Source organism: Panthera uncia, chromosome D2 (assembly GCF_023721935.1).
Source record: "Panthera uncia isolate 11264 chromosome D2, Puncia_PCG_1.0, whole genome shotgun sequence".
Lineage (NCBI taxonomy): Eukaryota > Metazoa > Chordata > Mammalia > Carnivora > Felidae > Panthera > Panthera uncia.
The window spans coordinates 68,666,214-68,686,326 of record NC_064818.1 but is presented as its reverse complement, the minus strand read 5'-3'; the positions used below and the strand labels follow the sequence as shown (position 1 = coordinate 68,686,326).

General features: G+C 45.9%; 1 protein-coding gene and 1 long non-coding RNA gene across 5 annotated transcripts in view; one reads left to right on the top strand and one right to left on the bottom strand.

Moving 5' to 3' along the window:
* The window catches only part of ADRB1 (adrenoceptor beta 1), a 2,542-nt gene extending 1,374 nt beyond the window's left edge, over nucleotides 1-1,168 (bottom strand). The window contains exon 1 of the mRNA XM_049646020.1: nucleotides 3-1,168. Coding sequence (XP_049501977.1) covers nucleotides 3-869 — 867 coding nt within the window. The 5' untranslated portion in view covers nucleotides 870-1,168. The remainder of the gene's footprint in view (nucleotides 1-2) is intronic.
* Nucleotides 1,169-1,329: 161 nt separating this feature from the next.
* Nucleotides 1,330-19,593, top strand: LOC125932992 (uncharacterized). Of its 4 annotated transcripts, none has more exons than XR_007460826.1 (5): nucleotides 1,330-2,033; nucleotides 10,048-10,210; nucleotides 11,712-11,883; nucleotides 18,542-18,679; nucleotides 19,485-19,593. It is a non-coding gene; the product is annotated as an uncharacterized LOC125932992 (long non-coding RNA). The 4 variants fall into 4 exon arrangements; XR_007460827.1 differs by having other exon boundaries at nucleotides 1,335-2,033; nucleotides 18,555-18,679; XR_007460828.1 differs by lacking the exons at nucleotides 18,542-18,679; nucleotides 19,485-19,593 and adding an exon at nucleotides 12,210-13,588 and having other exon boundaries at nucleotides 1,350-2,033.
* Nucleotides 19,594-20,113: the final 520 nt, after the last annotated feature.

Below are 20,113 nucleotides of genomic sequence, written 5' to 3'. Positions count from 1 at the left end.
GCGGCGGCGGCGGCCGCGGGGCGCGGGGAGCCGGGCGCGGGCGCGGGCGAGGGGGGCCGCGCCGGGCCGCTGAGGAAGCGGCGCTCGCAGCTGTCGATCTTCTTCACCTGCTTCTGGGCCTCGCGGAACACCCGCAGGTACACGAAGGCCATGATGCACAGGGGCACGTAGAAGGACACGACGGACGAGGCGATGGCGTAGGCCCGGTTGGTGACGAAATCGCAGCACTTGGGGTCGTTGTAGCAGCGGCGCGCCTCGTCGCCCTCGGCCCGCCACCAGTGCATGAGGATGGGCAGGAAGGACACCAGGGCCGAGATGGCCCACACGGTGCACACCAGGGCCCGCGCCCGCGCGCGGGTCAGCAGGCTCTGGTAGCGGAAGGGCGACGTGATGGCGAGGTAGCGGTCCAGGGCGATGACACACAGGGTCTCGATGCTGGCCGTCACGCACAGCACATCCACCGAGGTCCAGAGCTCGCAGAAGAAGGAGCCGTACTCCCAGCGGCCCCGCATGACGATGGTGGCCCCGAACGGCACCACCAGCAGCCCCATGACGAGGTCGGCGCTGGCCAGGGACATGATGAAGAGGTTGGTGAGCGTCTGCAGCCGCGGCGTCTTGGCGATGGCCACGATCACCAGTACGTTGCCCGCCACGATGAGCAGCACGATGAGCGCCATCAGCAGGCCTATGCCCGCCGTCCACTGCTGCGACAGCGGCGCGGGGCCCTCGCTGGTCGGGGTCAGCGGCGAGGCGGACGGCGACGCGGGCACCAGCAGTCGCGCCGCCGTGGCCGCGCCGTCGGGGAGCGGCGCGGCCGACGACAGGTTGCAGGGCTCGGAGGCGCCCAGGGCGAGCGCCCCCGCGCCCATGCCGAGCTGCGGAGGCCGGGGGCGGGGGGTGTGGCGGGGCTGGGCCGTGGTTGGGGAACACCCCAGGGGCCCGGGCGGCGGGGCGCGCGGAGGGAGGTCGCGGCCAGGTCAGGGCAGCCGCTGCGCGGGGCCGGAGGCATGGGCGCCGGGCGCCTTCCCCGCCGGAGCCGTGCGCTGTCGCCGCCGCCGCCGCCGCCGCTGCTGCTGGAGCCGCTGCCGCTGCTGGAACAGCCGCCGGGACCTCAGCATGTTTCTGAGCGTGCTGAGCCCGCAGCCCCGGCACCCAGCACCCACCCCACCCCGCTCCCACTCCCCCGAGCCAACCCCCGGGACCTCGCGTCAGGCTCCTGCAGCCAATCCGGGCAAAGGCACGCCCCTATCTTGTTTCCCCCCCCACCCCCCGCACCCTCCCACCTCTCGCACCCCCCTCCCACCGGCCGTTCTGCTGCTCGGGGGAGTCCGGGGGCAGATCGCCGCACGAGCGCCGCCCCCGCCCCCGCCGGTTCCTGCGGGCGCGCCCTTCCCGCGCTCGCGGGTTCCGGGGCCCGGTGCCCTTCTACCCCACCACTGCGCCCGGCTCCCACCCCCGTCCCCGCCGCTCCCCGAAGCTCCCACTCTCTCCCGCAGTCCGCCCCCTCCCGCGCCCTTTCTGCCTCTGGCGTTTGGCTCCCTCCTGGCGCCCCCGCTCCACCGGCATCCTCTCCACCTCCAGTGCCCAGGTTCCCTGCCGAGCCGAGCGCGCGTTCGCCTTAGCGGGGAGGGGGCCTCGGCGTTCTCCCAGCGCCGGAGCGCCTCGGACTGTCTGTCCGCTGGGGTTGGAGGAGTTCGGCTGCCGGGTTGTTTCTCGGATCCGGCAGCCTTGCAGAGTGTGTTGTAAAACCCTTCCCCCGTCAAGAGGGGACCCAGCCAGCCTGCGTCCTGCCAGCTCGGGGGACCGGAGGCGGGTGTCAGTGGTTAGAGGAAAACTTTCCAGCAGAGCGCCTTGCCGCCTTGCCGGAGCAAACCTGGCATCTGTCAAGAACGCTCTCTGTGCGCTCTTCCTGCAAGGAGCTTCTGTTCCAGTGCAGTAGACGCAGAAGGCAAGCGAAGGTTTGTGCATCTGAACAGCTAACGCTGAGGACCAGTTGGAAAATCACAGGCTCCTCAGACCCAGCTAATTACTACGTGAGTATGACGCCACGGTGCGTGTCGATATTAAAAAGAGAGGCTCAGGGAAACACAAGTGTGAACGTAGAGTAAATGACACCGCCAAGAACAAGGAACACATTTGATTGCATTTCAGACTCTCCACGTTCAGTGATAACACCTGTATTTTGTGTTTTATTACTCACATGGCTTTATATTTTGAGCTGGGTCACTGCAAACAAAAAGGTGCTGTTCGTTTCGGTTGACGTCATGAGCTGACATTTCAGATTCCTCGCGCTGGGCTTGCCTGTTTTCTCCTTTGCCCAAGTTCCCAGATTCTCAAAACTCTAGGATTAGTTTTGGAGGGGTGAGAGGAGAAAATATGTAAATAGGAGGGTTAATATCCTATAGCGTTTCAAGTTCTATCCCTGGTTTTCCAGTCGGCCAATGAATCAGTTTGAAATTGGTGAGTTGTTAGCCCAGCTGTGGGTGGATTCTATGTAGGGAACAGCCACCATGAACACAGTGTAACAGTGGGACTGCAAGCCCCCTCTCTATTCTGGCCATGGTGACGTCCTCAGCTCAGCCTTGAAAATAAAAAGCCTTTAATGGAATCCTTGAGAAGTAAACAGCTTCTAAATACCCATGTAAGGGTGCATGAAAACGTTATACAATGCTCACACTGGGTATCTTCCTAGCATTGGAAGAAAAAGAATATGGTCTGGAAGGAGCCCCAACATCTGGACCAAACTCAAATTCGTACCTTGCAGAGAGAGACTGAATTTCACAGCAACCCCAGTCAGGAGCTTAAAAGCAATGCTGATTCAGTTTATAAAGTCAAGCAGTTTTAACTACCTTCTCTTAAATCCAAACGTAGATTTGCTTTAGGCCCAAACTGGATAGTCAATCAGTGTTTCAGGGCGGGTGGGTGTGGGTGATTTGTTTATTCACCCTTTTGCGCCAGGACTTGGCAGCCTAGTTCTGCCAAGTTGGGAAGGTTGAGAAGGGGGAACAAGGAAAGGAGGAGGGCTAGAAAGAGGGGAGGGACAGGGACGGCACCCTGAGTTTAGAGTAAGCTCACGAGAGCCTTAGTTACCTGTCACTGCAAACTTGTCTCCCCTTCAGGCTTCCTTCTGTTCCCTCCTCCCTAGAAAGACAGCCTCAAAATAGCCAAGGGGTGGGAAAGAGTTGAATCTGACGCTGCCCAGGAAAGGGGTTCTGAGTGCCCGGCCATGGAGTGAGGTGTAGGGAATGTGGGAGGAGACCTTCTATCCTGCTCCATCTCCTGTCAAGAGGTGTTACTGGAATACTGTGTGCCAAGCTTAAGTGTCCATGATGGGCCAGGGGATTGCATTTCTGTGAGCGATAAAGCCAGAACATGGTTGGAGAGGTTCAGTACAGAGGCCTGGATGCCAGTAACGTTACCATAGGTATAAATATCTATGTATTTGCATGCATAGATACTATGTATAGATGCATGTATTTGCATATGTACGTACATGTGTAAACATACCATGTACTTGAGCGTGAGATTTGACTTGTCACAAAACTCTCCTGAAACTTTTTTTTTCCTGTTAAATCAGAGATATGTCAAATTTCCCAAAATTTCTGGATAATAAATACATTAAATCACAAATATTCAAAACCAGAAGTTTATTTAAAAAAAATTTTTTTTAATGTTTATTTATTTTTGAGACAGAGAGAGAGACAGAGCATGAACGGGGAAGGGTCAGAGAGAGAGGGAGACACAGAATCCAAAGTGGGCTCCAGGCTCTGAGCTGTCAGCACGGAGCCTGACTCAGGGCTCGAACTCACAGACTGTGTGATCATGACCTGAGCTGAGTGAGGTCTGACGCTCAACCGACTGAGCCACCCAGGTGCCCCAAAACCAGAAGGTTATTTTAATAGGAGTTCCAACATAGAGCTGCAGGCGTAAAGGGGTCCCTGGCATTTTGAGGCTTTCTTTCAGTTATACTTATGGAAAAGTTTGAAATAGTCTGTGCTCAACTAGAGTTGGCTTTCTTTTATTTTTAAGTTAAAATTTTTTTTTAAATTTTAATGTTTGCTTATTTTTGATGGAGAAGGACTGAATATGATTGGGAGAGGGGCAGAGAAAGAGGGAGACTCAGAAACCGAAGCAGGCTCCAGGCTCTGAGCTATCGGCACAGAGCCCAGCGCGGGGATCAAACCCATGATCTGTGGGACCATGACCTGAGCTGAAGTCTGCCGCTCAACTGACTGAGCCACCCAGGCACCCCGGAGTTAGCTTTCTTTTAAATAACATGTTTTCAGATCTCCTTTAAATCCTACATTCCATGACGCTTTTGGGGGGACCTCTTTGAGCTAACTTTCTTTTTGCCCTTAGAGGAGGATCTAGATTAAGAAGAAAAGGTACAACATATCCCCTTATACAGGTATCACATGTTGCAAATTCAAAATGAAACTCCACCATGTCCCCATTCCCTCCTGGAGATTGCAGAAAGGAATCAGTTCTTAGGAACCCACTGATTGGACAGTAGTTTACAAAACAACAGGAAGCTCCAAAGGTAAATGCTGACAAGCACGTGGAGAGGTAGTAGGCTTCTTCCCCCTCCCATTTCCTACCCCCACCTCTGTTCCATCCCTCTCGCATCGTTCCATATCTGAACGTGCCACGGTTTCCCTTTGATCTCCCAGTCTCTGTATCTCCCTGCTCCATTTAATCTGGGATACCATAGTCAAGTTAATATTTCTAAAATGCTGCTTTGAAGCAAGATGCTTTTAATCGCTTCTCGGCCTTTTGGCTAAGATCAAGTGTGAAGCAAGACGCTTTTGTGTTCAGAAACCTTAACTCCTCAACTTGGCATTTAGAAGTCCAGTTCCAGATGGCCTTTCTAGAATTATCTTGTCCCTGTCACCCTAACTTGCAGTTCTGTGTTCTTTTTCCTTTTTGGATCTGTACTCTTCGTCTTTTTTTTTTTTCTTTTTCTTTTTTCTTTTTTGCATCTGTGGTCTTTCTCATTCTTATGGGGTTCTTTCCACTAAGAATCTCCTCCTTCATGTCCATTTCAATGGATTCAGTATTCAAGATTTGGCTGGTATGTTTTTTATTTATTTATTTTACAGTCATCCCTGCCCACTGTTTCTGGAAACGATCCCTCCTTCCTCCACCTATAGTAATTACTTTGCTAATTGCATTTCACAAGGCAATTAACAATATATCGCCTTTCGACACCTCTTATATTGTTTTCCTAATTTTCATCTGTTTTTCTTTTCTCTTCTCATATGGATTGTAAGCTCTAGAGCCAGAACTGTCCCCTAGTTTTTATATTTCCCATGTTTATTAATATTTACTTAATTCACATTAAGCTTTGAGTCATAAATATTTAATGTTTAATTAATTAAAATCTCATTTTTACTAGTATGGAGACATAACTGAGTGTTTTTGGAGTTACAGTCTTCCCTCATGCTTAGAATTTACAGTAAAAATTCATATTCCTATAGTCCAGTCCACTTTTTCATGTGAGCATTACAAACTATAAAATTCAAGGTAGGCTCATGAGATAAATAAATCTGTATCATACTCAGTAATGAATAAAGTGGGACATACATCATGTGTTTTCGAAAGGGGTCACATAAGTCCGCGTCAATGAAAAGCACGACCTAATCTTCATAAATATTTCAGGTGAATGACCTTTTTCCTCAGCCTTCATTTGTGATACCGTATATACAGGCATTTCTGCTCTGTGAGGATACCTGATGACTGGAATCTCATTTCAAGTTCTAGATTGAATTAAAGGTCTGCACAGGAGTGATTGCTAGTATTTACACCCACCTGTGGTTGTAAGCCATGAGCTCGGCTAACACGTTTCCATTCTTGCGCTGAGTTTTGACTCTTTTGATAAAAATAAGAGTTAATAGCCCAACTGGACAACTGCTGGGATGTGGGCCAAAGGACATCTTGGGGGGAATTTCCAAGCAAAGCCCCAAGAAGTGTATCAAACTGGTAAGTTAGCAAAATTTGCCTTGAGGCTGATGGTAAATGGCGGGATTTGTTAATCAGAGCTCAAGTGGCTGTTTCAGAGGAAAGATACACAACTTTTCCCATAAAGCAAAACTGCTAAAACAGTCACTCAGGGCTAACTAACCAAAGAACAGCCTGCACCCGTGGCTGGCACTTAAGGTCATATGCTGGGTTGGCAGCCACAATTTACATAGGGGCAAGCAACTCCATCCATTGTGATAAGAACGAGGACAGTGTGTAATCACTGAAAGCCTGGACTATTTGGAAAATTCAAAAGCTCTCCTCTCTCCCACTTCCTCCCTCTTTCCCACCTCCTCCTCTTCCTGGTGTGTCCAATGACTACACTGAACAACGCTAGAGCCAATAAAAATATTTTTCAAAATTTGGCTGTACTGGCAAGTGTTCCGACCCGGGAGGCAGAAGATCCAGGTTTGTATCCTGGCTTTGTCACTTTTCGGTTTGACCTCCTGCAGTGGCTTCATCTTTAAAATGGATTTACCGTTGGTTCATGGTAAATGTATGTGAATGTATGTGAAAGCTTCTTGAAATCTCACATAGCACCGTGTGTTTGTAACACATCAAATTCCGTCTGATCCAATCATCATGATATTTCAGCACATGAAAGGGGTCAGTTTGCTCGTATGAGAAGTCCATTCAGTTAAATAAGCTTCTCTTTATCAGTTGGACTCTTTTCTCACACCAGACATTAATATGACTCAGAGGCTGGATCAGAGTGAACTGTGTTTAAATGCTTTTATCTTTGGTAAATTATCTTTTTAAAAAAAGTCCCCCCCCCTCCCTTTTCTTGTGTGCCCTTCCCTAGTATATGCCCTATTCTATTTTTTAAAGGTAGTTGTTTATTTGAGTCCCTGAAATAAATTCCTTTAAAGTATTTCGGTGGTGAAATATTAGAAGTAAAGGAAGGATTTTTTCCCTCAAGTCATCTACTTAGTGCCATGACTAGTAACTTAAAAAAAAAAAAAAAAAGAGGAAGGCAGTGCAATATAAAACTAAAGCCAACTTTCAAAAATTCTGTTCTTGGGGCACCTGGGTGGCTCAGTTGGATAAACGTCCCGACTCTTGATTTTGGCTCAGGTCATGATCCCATGGTTGGTGGGTTCGAGCCCTGCGTCAGGCTCTGTGCTGACAGCACGGAGCCTGCTTGGGATTCTCTCTCCTTCTCTCTCTGACCCTCCCTGGCTTGCTCTCTCTCCCTGTCTCTCAATAAACAAACAAACAAATAAATAATTTAACAAATCTGGTTTTATTCAGTTATATTACAAATAAAAGTGGATTGCTCGTCAGCTGAAATCTTACCTTTAGGTGCCCCTGGCACCAGGAATATCATTGCTGCACATGAAGAACATTTGGCTGGGAGTCGTCCTTCAGTGTGCCCGAGTCCAGAGCCTCTGGTGACCGCAAGCTGTACTAATTATTGAAAACTCTAGATTTTATTTTAACAGAATCTTACCATGTCCCGGATAAAACGATTATGTTGTACCAAACTAAGGAGTTTGTAGCACCAAGAATCCCCTAAGCCCTGTGTTAAGCTTCTGAAGAGGAGGAAAGATCCCTTTTAAACGTTTTAGCTCCCGTTTATTCTGGCCGTGTAGTTGGTCCTTCATAAATTCCTGTGGGATAGAGGAACCACTTAAAAGCTTGTGTCTAGTAGATTCTCCCAAATACAAGAAGACATTGTCTTTTCCTTTCACCCATGGAACATGGCATCTGGGTCACCCAACCGAACGGGACTGCCAATGGGAACCAGTGGAAGAAGCTGGTTGTCTGCTCAGCCTCTGGGTGGTAGACCAAAGCATTTACATTTCTTTCTCTCCGTTCAGTACTTTGAGTAGACCAAACAGGTATTTTCTTTCATATGTGTTTTCACTTCTTTGCATTGTATAGATATTTTTCTAGTTAACTTACTCATTATACATGTACTGTATAAAAGCCCATCCAGAACCACTCACTATATAGAGGCATGTCAGGTCCTATGCCTTGGAAGGGGCGAGTCCGAAGACACTCGTGAGACCGTGTTGCTGCGACTTGGATTTTGATTACCAGTGTGGTCAGACTTCGTGCTTTGAAAATACGCATCAACCTTAGACATGCCATTTGTTTTCCACAATGCCTCAGCTTTGCAGCCCCTTGAATAAAACCTATTAGAGACCATCATCCTATGGTAGATTTCTGTTTCCAGAGCATTATCCCCTAATTAAATGTTGTGGGGGCAGTGCCCTTCTTTGTAAACCCCTTCTAAATAGAAATTACTTTTTACACTGGCGGAGAAATTACTGGATTTCCTTTCTCCCCATTTTAATATGGAGAAACTGAAGCGTAAGAGGGAGACGTGCTTAAGATTTCAAGGAAAGGGAAAGGGAGTTCTTGACTTTCCTGCCTCCTGAGCTAATCTTTAATTACCAGAACTTGCATCCTTAACAGATTTTGGCTCACCTCTGGCTACTTGTCAGCGTAATTCAATTGCATGATATATTTGGGGCCTGGAGCAGGTCATGGAGTAATTTTTGGAATACAAAGCCCTGAACAAGTGAAGAGATTCTATCATGCAATGTTTATTTGTATTGTTCAATTGGTTTAAGTATAATAGGTCTAGAAGAATAATCATATTTAGCCACACAAATGAAATTCTCACTGTGAGTACATTTCAGTGTGAATTTCCAAAACTGCCACATGAATGCTAACTCTGAAGACAAAAGAACACCAAAGAAAAGCCAAGCAATTAAGCAATTTGGCTTTATTGTTTTGTTTGTTTTTAAATCTGTAACCGGAAAAAGATTTCACGGAAGACTCATACTGAGAATGAAAGACTCAAAAAGTTGTGACAACCTTGGGGATTTTATTTAAGAGTCTAAATAAAGCTGCTTGGGAGTTGGGAACAGAAAATGAAAAACAAAGCTGAACTTGCTTGGCCATTCTGCATCCTTTTCTAAACCAGGTGGAGCTGTGAGGGTCTCTGAAATGCCTGGAGAAGGCACTAAAATGGTATTGGCATAGTTCTGAAAATATCTCTTTACTTATCCTGCAAATGTCTGAAGTGACGATTTTACTCTGACTTGTCATCATCTCCGTCACACTCCCTAGTTTTTCTCTCTCCTGCTGCTGACTACTCTGTGGCAGCATTTTTCACACCGCCCTTCCCCCCACCCCATTACTAATTTATTGTGTGCCTTGTCGTAGCTATCTTGTGGATCACAATATTGTCTTGGCTTATAAAATTCCCATGCATATATCCTCATATGTATAGTTTTCATAAATCCTCATCTGGGAAGTGACTTAGAATAAAAGTAATTTATTAAGTAAGTTAAAAGGCCACAGTTAACCTTGCAAAAAAATCATGCTCAGTATTTTATCGCATAGCCGGGCTGGATGGGAGATTCTGAAAATATCCCTGGCCTATGCAGTTTTGTTTCAGAATGCTTTTTATTACATAATTTCAAATTATGGCATTTAAGCAAGATTATGCTAATTTTAGTGATTCTTTTTTTCAAATGCTTATTTATTTTTGAGAGAGAGAGAGAGAGAGCACGCTTGTGCACATGAGTGGGGGAGGGGCAGAGAGCGAGGGAGAGAGAATCCCAAGCAGGCCCCGTGCTGTCAGCACAAGAGCCCAACCCGAGGCTCCAGCTCATGAACTGGGAGATCTTGACCTGAGCAGAAATCAGGAGTTGGATGCTAAACTGACTGACCCACCCAGGTGCCCCAAATTTTGGTGATTAGTTTTGATATTTACCTCTCTCTATACCCTAATGATTAAGAATGCGGGCTCTGGAATCAGACTGCCTGGGTTAAAATCCAGGTTCTGCCACTTAGCAGCTGGATGACTCGGAACAAGTTGTTTGAACACCTCAGGCCTCCGTTTCGTCGTCCGTTTAATGGAAATAACAATGTCCCACCTACTCGGGCGCTGTCTGGAAGGAGTCATAAGATAGGGCATAAAGGCATCTGTCCTAGTGCTTGGCTTCTTGTAAATACTTAATAAACATCGGTGCTTTTTTTCTTTTCTTCCCCATGTTTTGTTTTTAACATCAGCTCCAGCAGCACCGCTATAGGCCACGGCACAAAGCAGAAAACTCTTCGTTTTATGCAAAACCAAGGGTGGCAAAGAAGGCAGCTTCCAACCAGTGGAAATTGGATAATTGAATCAATGTGTTCTTTTTTAAAAGCGAGAGGATGTAGTAAAGGATCTAATTTGGTAAGTACTCTTTTGGTTTCAAAGGCAAGTTTATTCCTTTGTGGTCATTTAATCTGATTATCGTTCTGCTTGGGGAATTAGCATTTCCTAAACTAATTTTGCATCATGGAAAGGTCATTCCAGAGAGAGTTCTATCCTATGGTATAGCCATATTCCAAGTATATGAAACCAACAATGACAAAAGAAAGCCCCACTGGGCTCTTGCGAGAGAAGTCTATTTCCCTGGAGAGAATTGATCCAAGCTGCTGCTTTTCATGGTGTAAATTCCTAAGACCTCAAGGAGGCTGGAAAATTCTCTGGTGACCTGCTTTGTGTCCATGCAGCCGAGTCCTGCAGTTATCCCGAGTATAAGGGGTCTCACTATATCATCTCTTGCTGGTAGAGAAGTCAGCAACAAAGGAAGTTTTCCCAGGTCTCTGAGGTTCAGCCCCTAGGAGAGTCTTTCAGATCCTAACTCGGAACTCTTAATTTTATTTCAGACACAGTTTCAATGCCTTGTTTTTCCGGATTCTGTTCTTTCGTAACAGACTGGGAGAAACAAACCGGAGCGAAGGAGTAAGAAAGGTGCAGGGGGTGGGCAGAGAGGACATCTGGGAACTTTCTGTGAGAAAACAGGGACGCGAGTGATGCCATTTACCGCAGAGACAGTGTTCTGTACCCCACAGTCACCTGATGATCCCACATCATTTAGAAGGTTTAGATTGTGTCTCTTAAACCGTCCTCGGCTTAAGAAACACAGCGTGTGCGGTGCCTGGCTGGCTCAGTCGGTTAGGAGTCCGACTCTTGGTTTCAGCTCAGGTCGTGATCTCACCGTTTGTGAGTTTGAGAACTGCACTGGGCTCTGTGCTGACATCACGGAGCCTGCTTGGGATTTTCTCTCACCCTCTCTCTCTGCTCTTCTCCTGCTCTCTCTCTCTTTCACTCTCAAAGTAAATAAGTAAACTTAAAAAAAAAAAAAAGAAATGCAGTGTGCATCTTAGAAATATCTTTATTAAGAAATAGTACTATGAAAATTTTGGAGCTTCTTTTCCGGAACACTTTCATTATTTAGAAAATGAATTTATATGGATTGTTTCGTTCTCCAATGACGCTGGATCGGTGAGGTGTGAATTAGACGGTTAGAAGTCCAAAATCAAGGTGCCAGTGGGTTTGTTCTGAGGGCTGTGAGAAAAGGGTCTATCCGGGGCCTCTCCCCTTGGCTTATGGCTGGCCGTCTTCCTTCTGTGCTGGTCTGTGTCCAAATTTCTCCTTTTGATAAGGACACCAGTCATATTGAATTAGACCCATCTTAATGGCCTTATTTTGTCTTCATTACCTCTGTAAAGATCACGTTTGAAGATCCAAATAAGGTCACATTCTGAGAGACTAAGGGAGTCCCGAGACTCCAACACGTGTTTTTTTCTGGGGGCGGGGAGGGACGCATTCAACCCATAACAAGACGTTACTCACGCGTAAGAAAGTTTGACACCTTATGTCTCGGAATTTATATTATGTTTTCTAGGACTGAGGGCAAGCAGAATGGCTTCTCATGTTTCACACTAAAGATGGCCCCCAGATAAGTGACACGCAGACCCTGGTGAGAACAGTCACCTTTGTTGTAGGATTACAGCCAGGCACAAAGTCACGAATGCCACAGGCTGACTGTGGTCAGATCAAGACGTCATGTATGCTGAGTAAGTAGCCTGGGTCTTCATTCAGAGCGGGAGGGGCGTGTGTAAACCACATCCCTGTCAGTGTGTGCTTACGGTAGGGTTAAATGGGCTGTCCTTTTATAGCTTTCATTACAAACCAAGAAACCCGACTGTTGTCTTGCAAGTGAAATAGAAAAATTCAGGTTCACGTTAATAATTCCCGCTCGAGGAGAAAAACCAGCTGATCCAACTGGTTGATCATACACGCTACTTTTCAGCAGGTTGCTCTGACATTGTGTGGACCCACAGTTGGCCTTGCCAGCTGCAACATGGGTGTTATTATTATTAATTTTTTTTTTCTGAACTAGAACTAGCATAACGGCGATTGGCTGGGTCGGAGAGATACAACAAGCCTTTATAACTGAAGAACAAAACTGGCCTTTGAGGCAAGTTAAACCCAGGTTCTCTCTCCTATAGAATCCACTGAAAAACAGGATTTTTCTGACCCCTAAGTAATGATTTTGATGGAGAAGGTGATTCAGATCCTAAAATATTGGCAGGCAGGGGTTTGACTAAGAAATAACTCCCTTCAGTATATTGATTGAGATTTATGATGAAATCTGAGGCTCACGAGCATCTTAATTTTATCCATCCCTAAGTGGTACATCTAACTGTCCTCTGTGGACACAGATGGTAATGTTTTAACCTGTGCATGGCCACAGACCAAATGAACTTGACTTGTATGCCCCCAATCCAAACACCAAAAAACTCCACCTGATTAAGTTCCAAGAATCCAATCTGATCATTTGTGCTGCCGTTTGATATTAAAGAATGGCTCTCAGCTGTCCTGGATGCCTTTGCTACAGGGGCCGAATATGGAACCGGATGCCTAAGTGTAAACATCTGAGGAACTCTCTTAGTATAAAATCCAAGGATCTCTCTAACGCAGTGTGAAAGCCGAGGATCTCTCTAACATAGTATGACATTCTGTGTTGCAGTGATGCCAAGTCCTCCTTGCAGATAAATTTGCTACGTGCGTGCTGTGTAAACAGCATGAATTTAGATGTATATGAAACAGTATGTTTAAAAATGTCACATTGAAGCGTTGTTAATGACGAGATTAGTTCAGTGGAACAATCTTACATAAGCTTGTACTTAAAGAAAAGCTCAAATCTGTGCATCTAAGTATTATTTAGTCATCTGCTTGTGCAACTATATTTTTAACTTAATTTATGATGAACAAATAGTCTTTCTGCACTCCCAGGCTGTGTTACTGCAGTGTGCTTTATTTTCTTCTCAGTTTCCTTCAGAGCACATTACAGAGAACTTTCTTTGGAAACTCCATAAAGTTAACAGCATCCGTCAGAAAGCACCAAACCAACCAAAATTAAAGATGTAAAATACAATGATAGGGCATGTGCATTCTTTCCAGGGCCATGTAACAGAAACCTAGATCTATGTCACATTCTCTTTTATTCTTTTTCTTTTTTTTTCCTATTTCTTTTTATCTTTACTAAAAACATTGTCTGTGGCCGTGTAAAATGTCTGCCATCACTCCTGAGTGACCAAGAATCTTTATGAATTTTTAAAAAAATTTTAACGTTTATTCATTTTTGAGAGAAGGAGAGAGACAGAGTGTGAGTGGGGGTGGGGCAGAGAGAGAGGGTGACACAGAATCCGAAGCAGGCTCCAGGCTCTGAGCTGGCTGCACAGAGCCCGATGCAGGGTTTGAACCCATGGACTGCGAGATCATGACCTGAGCCAAAGTCAGACCCTTAACCGACTGAGCCACCCAGGCGCCCCTGGAATCTTTATACTTTTGTTAATTGAAATATTGTTATTGTCACAGTATTAATGGTAATATACAGCTGTAAAAATCCACTTGCCATGGGATGTAGGATAGGAAGTCTATATGGAAGACTTGGACCCTGTCTTCAAGAAGTTATCTTTAGAGAGTTTCTTTAGAGAGTTTCCTTTCCTTTCCTTCCTTCCTTCCTTCCTTCCTTCCTTCCTTCCTTCCTTCCTTCCTTCCTCCTCCTCCCTCCCTACCTCCCTCCCTCCCTTCCTTCATCCCTCCCTCCCATCTTTTCCTTTCTCTCCTTCTAACTTCATTGAGGAATAGCAAACAAATACAATAGTACATACATTCGAAGTATACAATGTGATGATTTGATATACATATACATTGTAGAATGATCACCGAGGTCAACACGTCTATCACTTCATATAGTTACCATAGCTAATTAACTCTTTTCTATTTTGTGGTCAGAATGCTCCTATTCTCTGTTTCCATGAAACTTTGTTATCGTTTTGTTTTGTTTTAGATTCTATAGTATTTGTCTTTCTCTGTCGAGTTTATTTCAGAGAATAGTGCCTTCCAGATTTATCCATGTTGTCACAAATGGCAGAATTTCCTTCTTTTGTCGCAGCTAGATACTGTTCTGTTGTATCTATACACCCCATTTTCTTTATCTCTTCGTCTGTCAAAGGATATTTGAGTTGTTTCTACATCTTGGCTGTTGTGAAAAGTTGCAATGAACACGAGAGTGCAGATATCTCTTTGAGGTCCTGATTTTCCCACAAGTGGGATTGCTGAATGTTACGGTAGTGCTGGTTTCAGTTTTGTGAGGAACCTCCATACTTTTTTCCATTATGGCTTTGCCAATTTACATTCCCACCAACAGTGCACGAGCATTCCCTTTTCTCCACACCCTCACCAACATTTGTTATCCCTTGTCTTTTTCATGAGAGCCATCCTAGCAGGTGTGAGGTGATATCTCAATGTGGTTCTGATTTGCATCTCCCTGATGATGAGTGATGGGTGTCACTCGTGATTGGTCAGAACCAGTAACTGAACACCAGACACCATGCTAAGGGTGTCATTTGCAATATCCCATTTACTTCTAGTAACAGCCTTGTCGGGTATTATGTTTGCTTTGTAAAGGAGGAAATTGAGGCTCAGAGAAGTTGAGCGATTTGCTCCAAGTTTCACAGCTAATAAATGATGGAGCAGGACTTCCAACCCAGGTCTGTGTGACGCCCCAGCCAGAGCTCTTGACCACTCTAAAATAATGTCTCATTTTTATTTTTTTCCTGTCTTGAAGCAGCTTCATTTTCTGAAACTAAGATCCAAATTCAAGTGATTTAAGAAAATCTTAAGTGAATACTATGCAACAACATCGTGTGAATTTTTTCTGTGTTTAGCTTTTGTAAAAACTTTATTTATAAGGATGTTTTCCATGAATGCACAGGGCTGGTTCTCCATGAGTTTCCAAATTCTGCCTGTTTGGCATTTCCTCTCTTCTGCTGTTACCATATTAGGTCTGCCTCTCAGCTTCCTGGAGAGTCAATAATTATGCCCTTCTATTTCTAAAAATTAAATTATATTAAATTTGTGGGGTTTTTCTTCAAATTTTTGTTTAAATTCTAGTTAGTTAACAGACAGTGTAATATTGGTTTTGGGTATAGACTTTAGTAATTCATCATTTACATACAACACCCAGTGCTCATCATGACAAGGACCCTCCTTAATGCCCATCCCCCATTTAGCCCATCCTCCACCCACCTCCCCTCCATCAGTCCTCAGTTTGTTAGTTTTTCCATATCATTAAGAGTCTCTTGTGTTTTGCCTCCCTCTCTTTTTTTCCCTTTCCATATGTTTATCTATTTTTTTCTTAAATTCCACAGATGAGTGAAATTATATGGTATATGTCTTTCTCTGACTTATTTCACTTAGCATAATATGCTCTAGTTCCATCCACGTTGTTACAAATGGCAAGATTTCATTCTTTTTCATGGCTGAGTAATATTCCATTGTATGTATGTATGTGTGTGTATATATATCTCACATCTTCTTTATCCATTCAACAGTTGATGGACATTTGGGCTCTCTCCATAGTCTGGCCATTATTGAAAATGCTGCTAGAAACACTGGGGTGCATGTGCCCCTTCTAATCTGTATTTTTGCATCTTTTGGGTAAATTCCTAGTAGTGCAATTGCTGGGTCATAGAGTAGTTCTGTTTTTAACTTTTTGTTTTCCAGAGTGGCTGGGCTGCATTAGTTTTAATTCCCACCAACAGTGCAAGAGGGTTCCCCTTTCTTCACATCCTTGCCGACATCTGTTGTTTCCTGTGTTGTTAATTTTAGTCATTCTGACAGGTGTGAGGTGGTATCTCATTGTGGTTTTGATTTGTATTTCCCTGATGATGAGTGATATTGAACATCTTTTCATGTGTCTGTTGGCCATCTGGATGTCTTCTTTGAAAAAATGTCTAATTATGTCTTCTGCCCATTTTTAAACTGGATTATTTGTTTTGGGGGTGTTGAGTTTGATAAGTTCTTTGTTTTAAAAATATTTTTAATGTTTATCTTTGAGAGAGAGAGAGAGATTGAGAACAAGCAGGGGAGGGGCAGAGAGAGAGAGACACAGAATCCAAAACAGGCTCCAGGCTCTAAGCTGTCAGCCCAGAGCCCCACATGGGGCTTGAACTCACGAGCCATGAGATCATGACCTGAGCTGAAGTCAGATGCTTAACCGACGGAGCCACCCAGGTGCCCCTGTTCTTTATAGATTTTGGATACTGACCCTTTATCAGATATGTCATTGGTAAATATCTTCTCCTATTCCATAGGCTGCCTTTTAGTTTTGTTGATTGTTTCCTTCACTGTGCAGAAGCAACAATTATGCCCTTCCAACACTTTCCAAATTTTGTTCCAATTTCCGTGACCAACGGGGAGAAAATGACCATTAACTGGGGGGTGCCACCACCGGGAACAGCATTGACAAGAGGGCTCCTCTCCCCACTTGGGGCCATGGCAGCCAGCCAGCCTTTCACCTTTAGAGCTTTTCCGACACAAGTCAGCTAATCCTGCGTCCCCTCAATTCCATAAGACACCAGCCAGGCTCTCCAGAAGATTCTCTTAAAGCCTTCTGCTTGGTTTGAGGGCGGTGGGTTCTCTGCAAAGAACTAAGGAGCAACGCTCAAACCTCTGGTAAAGACCCTCATGATGAGGCCAGGCCCCTGTGTGGTGTTTTGGGTCATCCTCTGTAAGGTCTGCCTAGATGGTCTAGCCCCTCTCTTTCGAATGCTTGGGTGCCTAACACACCTTGTTCTCCGCTGTGGGGTCTCAGCCCGCCCTGAGCATCTAGGAGTCCTTTGTTAATATCCTGCTGCACATCGTCTAGGGAGAGTTCAGCACACAGTTGTGATCAGAATCATGGTGGAGGCAGTGATGGAAGGGGAGGGATGCCCGAGAAGGGCATGTAGTGAAGTGAGGTTGCTGGAGACGAAGGGTCGGGGGCGCTAACATGCAAAGTGCCGAGTCGGGGAGAAGCCCATGTACCCAGGGGAAAGCATCCCAAAGGCTCACATGAGACCCTGGAGACGAAAGAACACCTAGAAGAGAATACTTTCGAGGTAGCGAAGAAAGAAGAGCTTCAAGGGAGGGGGTGATACAAAAGACCAGCTCCCTGATACTTCAAGAGCTCCTAGAAATCAAGAGTGAGAAGACTCCCAGCTCAACAGAAAATGGAAGAAGACCGGGCTCAGATAGCCCTCGATGGAGGAGAGACGGGTGGCCCCTGAATGTCTGTAACGATGTTCAGCCTCACTCTCAGTTAGAGGAGTTGCAGGTGAAATCTACCCTGGGATCTATTTCCCCCTCGGAGAGGACGGTACGCTGGTCTGGCAACAGTGCTCTATTGCAGGGCGGACGGGAGCACTCTGACGCAGTGCCGATCAGAGTGCAAAATGGTTCCACCACGGAGCAGGCGAATGTGGCAGTGTCCCCCCCGAACCGCACACGAAGTCACTCTTTGACACAGATGGTCACTTACTCTCCTTGCAACACATTTCCCTTTGGGTTCTAGGACAGCAACATCTCTGGTTTTCCTCCGGTGTCACGGTTTGTGCCTTCGAACCTTCTTTGCTGACTATCCCTCTTCCGGCTGACCTCTTAAATTCTCACATGCTTGGGGCTCAGTCCAGGGCTGTCTTGTCCGTCTCTGCCTGATCCGGAGGTCACCTCGTCCAACCCCCTTGCCTATGTTTATTATGTATGTATGTATGTATGTATGTATGTTTTGGCGTGGTAAAATACCCACGAACATAAATTCCACCATTTTAAAGCGTGCAGTTTAGTGGCATTTACTACATTCACATTATGGTGCAACTGCCACCTCTGTCTGGTCCCAAAACATCCTCCATCACCCCAAGAGAAAACTCTGTACCCATTCAGCGGCCGCTGCCCATTTGCTCCTTTCTTAACCCCTGGCAACTGCTCGTCTGCCTTCTGTCTCTGGATTTGCTTATCGTGGATGTTCTTGTATAAATGGAACCATTCGCCTAGCGTAATGTTTTCAAGGTTCACCGTCCGCTTTGTAGCGTGTATTAAGGCTTCGTTCCTTTCTGCGGCTGAATAGTATTCCGTCGTGTGGTTATTCCATATTTCATTTATCCATCCAGCTGTTGGTGGCCATTTGGGTTGTTTCCACCATTTGGCTGTTTTCAGTAGTCTTGCTGTAAATATTTGTGTACGAGTTTTATTTCCAATTCTCGGGGGTCTATACCTGGGAGTGGGATTGCTGGATCCTGTGGTAATTCTATGTTTAATCCAACTGCTTGCTTTTTTTTTTTTTTTTTTTTAACATCCATAGACTGATGACTCCAAAATCTGTATCCCTGGCCTGATTTCTCCCAGCTTTCTCCTTCAGATCTCTTCTGGGATTCAGACGTCTTACAGTTGACTTGACTTATCCAGCACTGAGACTGTTAGTCTCTACTCCCTCCAGACTCCTCCTCCAGTCTTCCCAGCTCAGGAAATAGCACTGCCATTCACGTAGGTACTTGGGTGGAGACCCAAGGGCTCTCCCTCAGTTTTCCCCTTTCCACCTCTCCCCAGATGCAGTCCATCAGCAAATGCTGTGGGCTCTGTGTTTGCAACACGCTCACCTTTTCCCTGCTGCTACTTTGGTCCAAGCCACCATTGGTCTCCCACTAGACCCCCCGCAACAGACGCCGGCAACTTCCACTCCTGCCCCTAGAGTTTATTCTCTGCTCTGTAGCCAAGAGTGGCTTTTAAAAAGATATATATGATCTTAAAATAATAATTAGAAAAAAAGATCACTTAGCTTTTCCTGCTTCAACACCCCCAGTGGTTTCACATCGCAGTTAGAACTAAACCCAAACTTGCTTCTGTGGTCGCAGGCGTGTGGTAATCTGTTGGCTGCCTCCCCTTTCCTTCTATCTCCCTGGCTCTCTGTGCTTTACCACACTGGCCCCTTTGTCTCTTGAGCTGGTACCTGCCACAGGGACCCTGAACTTGCTGTCCCTCTGTCAGAAATTCCACGGCAGTTCTTTCTCACTCCTGAAGCTTCCTCTCAAGTGTTACCTCCTTAGGGGGTCCTTGTCTGACCACCCCGTTCCCCCCAACTCAGCCAGTCTTGGTCTTATCATACCAATCTCTTTTTTTTTTTTCATTAATATATCACTGACATTCCACATCCTTGTATGGAATTACCTTATTTATATCTATGTGTTTATTTTCACTTTTTGGTGTTTGTGCCCTGCCTTCCTCCCCCTTTCCCCAAATATAAGCCCCACGGGGACAGGAATTTTGTCAGTATTCGTGGCTGTCTCTCTAGACCTTGGATAATGCCTGGCATCTGTGAGGCACAGAGAAAGCATTCGTTGGACGCTGTTGAAGGAGAAGAGTTCGACTCCCACCTGGTCCTGAATAAATCCTCTTGATCCACTACCATGGCTCATTTTTCTTCTCCTCCTCACCGACATACTTCTAGAAGGAGCAGATCATACCCAATGTATTTATCTAGTCATGATTCTTCCCCTCTGTAACCCTAAACAACCCAGCTTTTCCCCCCACTACCATTCAGAAGTGCTTCCTCAAAGATTTCCAGAAGAGTCAAAAGCAGTTGCCTTGTGCACTATGCCCTTTCTGTAGCATCTGACATTGTTAACCCTTGTTCACATTCATGAATCTCCCTTTGAAATGTTGTCCTGTCTTGGCATGACTTCTGGATCTACCAGGGGCATGGTAAACCTGGGAATGCATCCCGGAGTGTCTCGGGAATGTATTGGGGGCTCCAGCCATCATACCTGGTGAGCAGGCTGGCTCTTAACCAGATAGATAGTCCAGAACGATTGCTATGGGTCAGTGGCATGAACTCCCCACGAAAAGCGTCAAAGGGGAGCCGCTCAAAGCTCCAAAGCCCCTCACTTCATTCAGGTGGTAACTTGGCAGTGGTATATCATT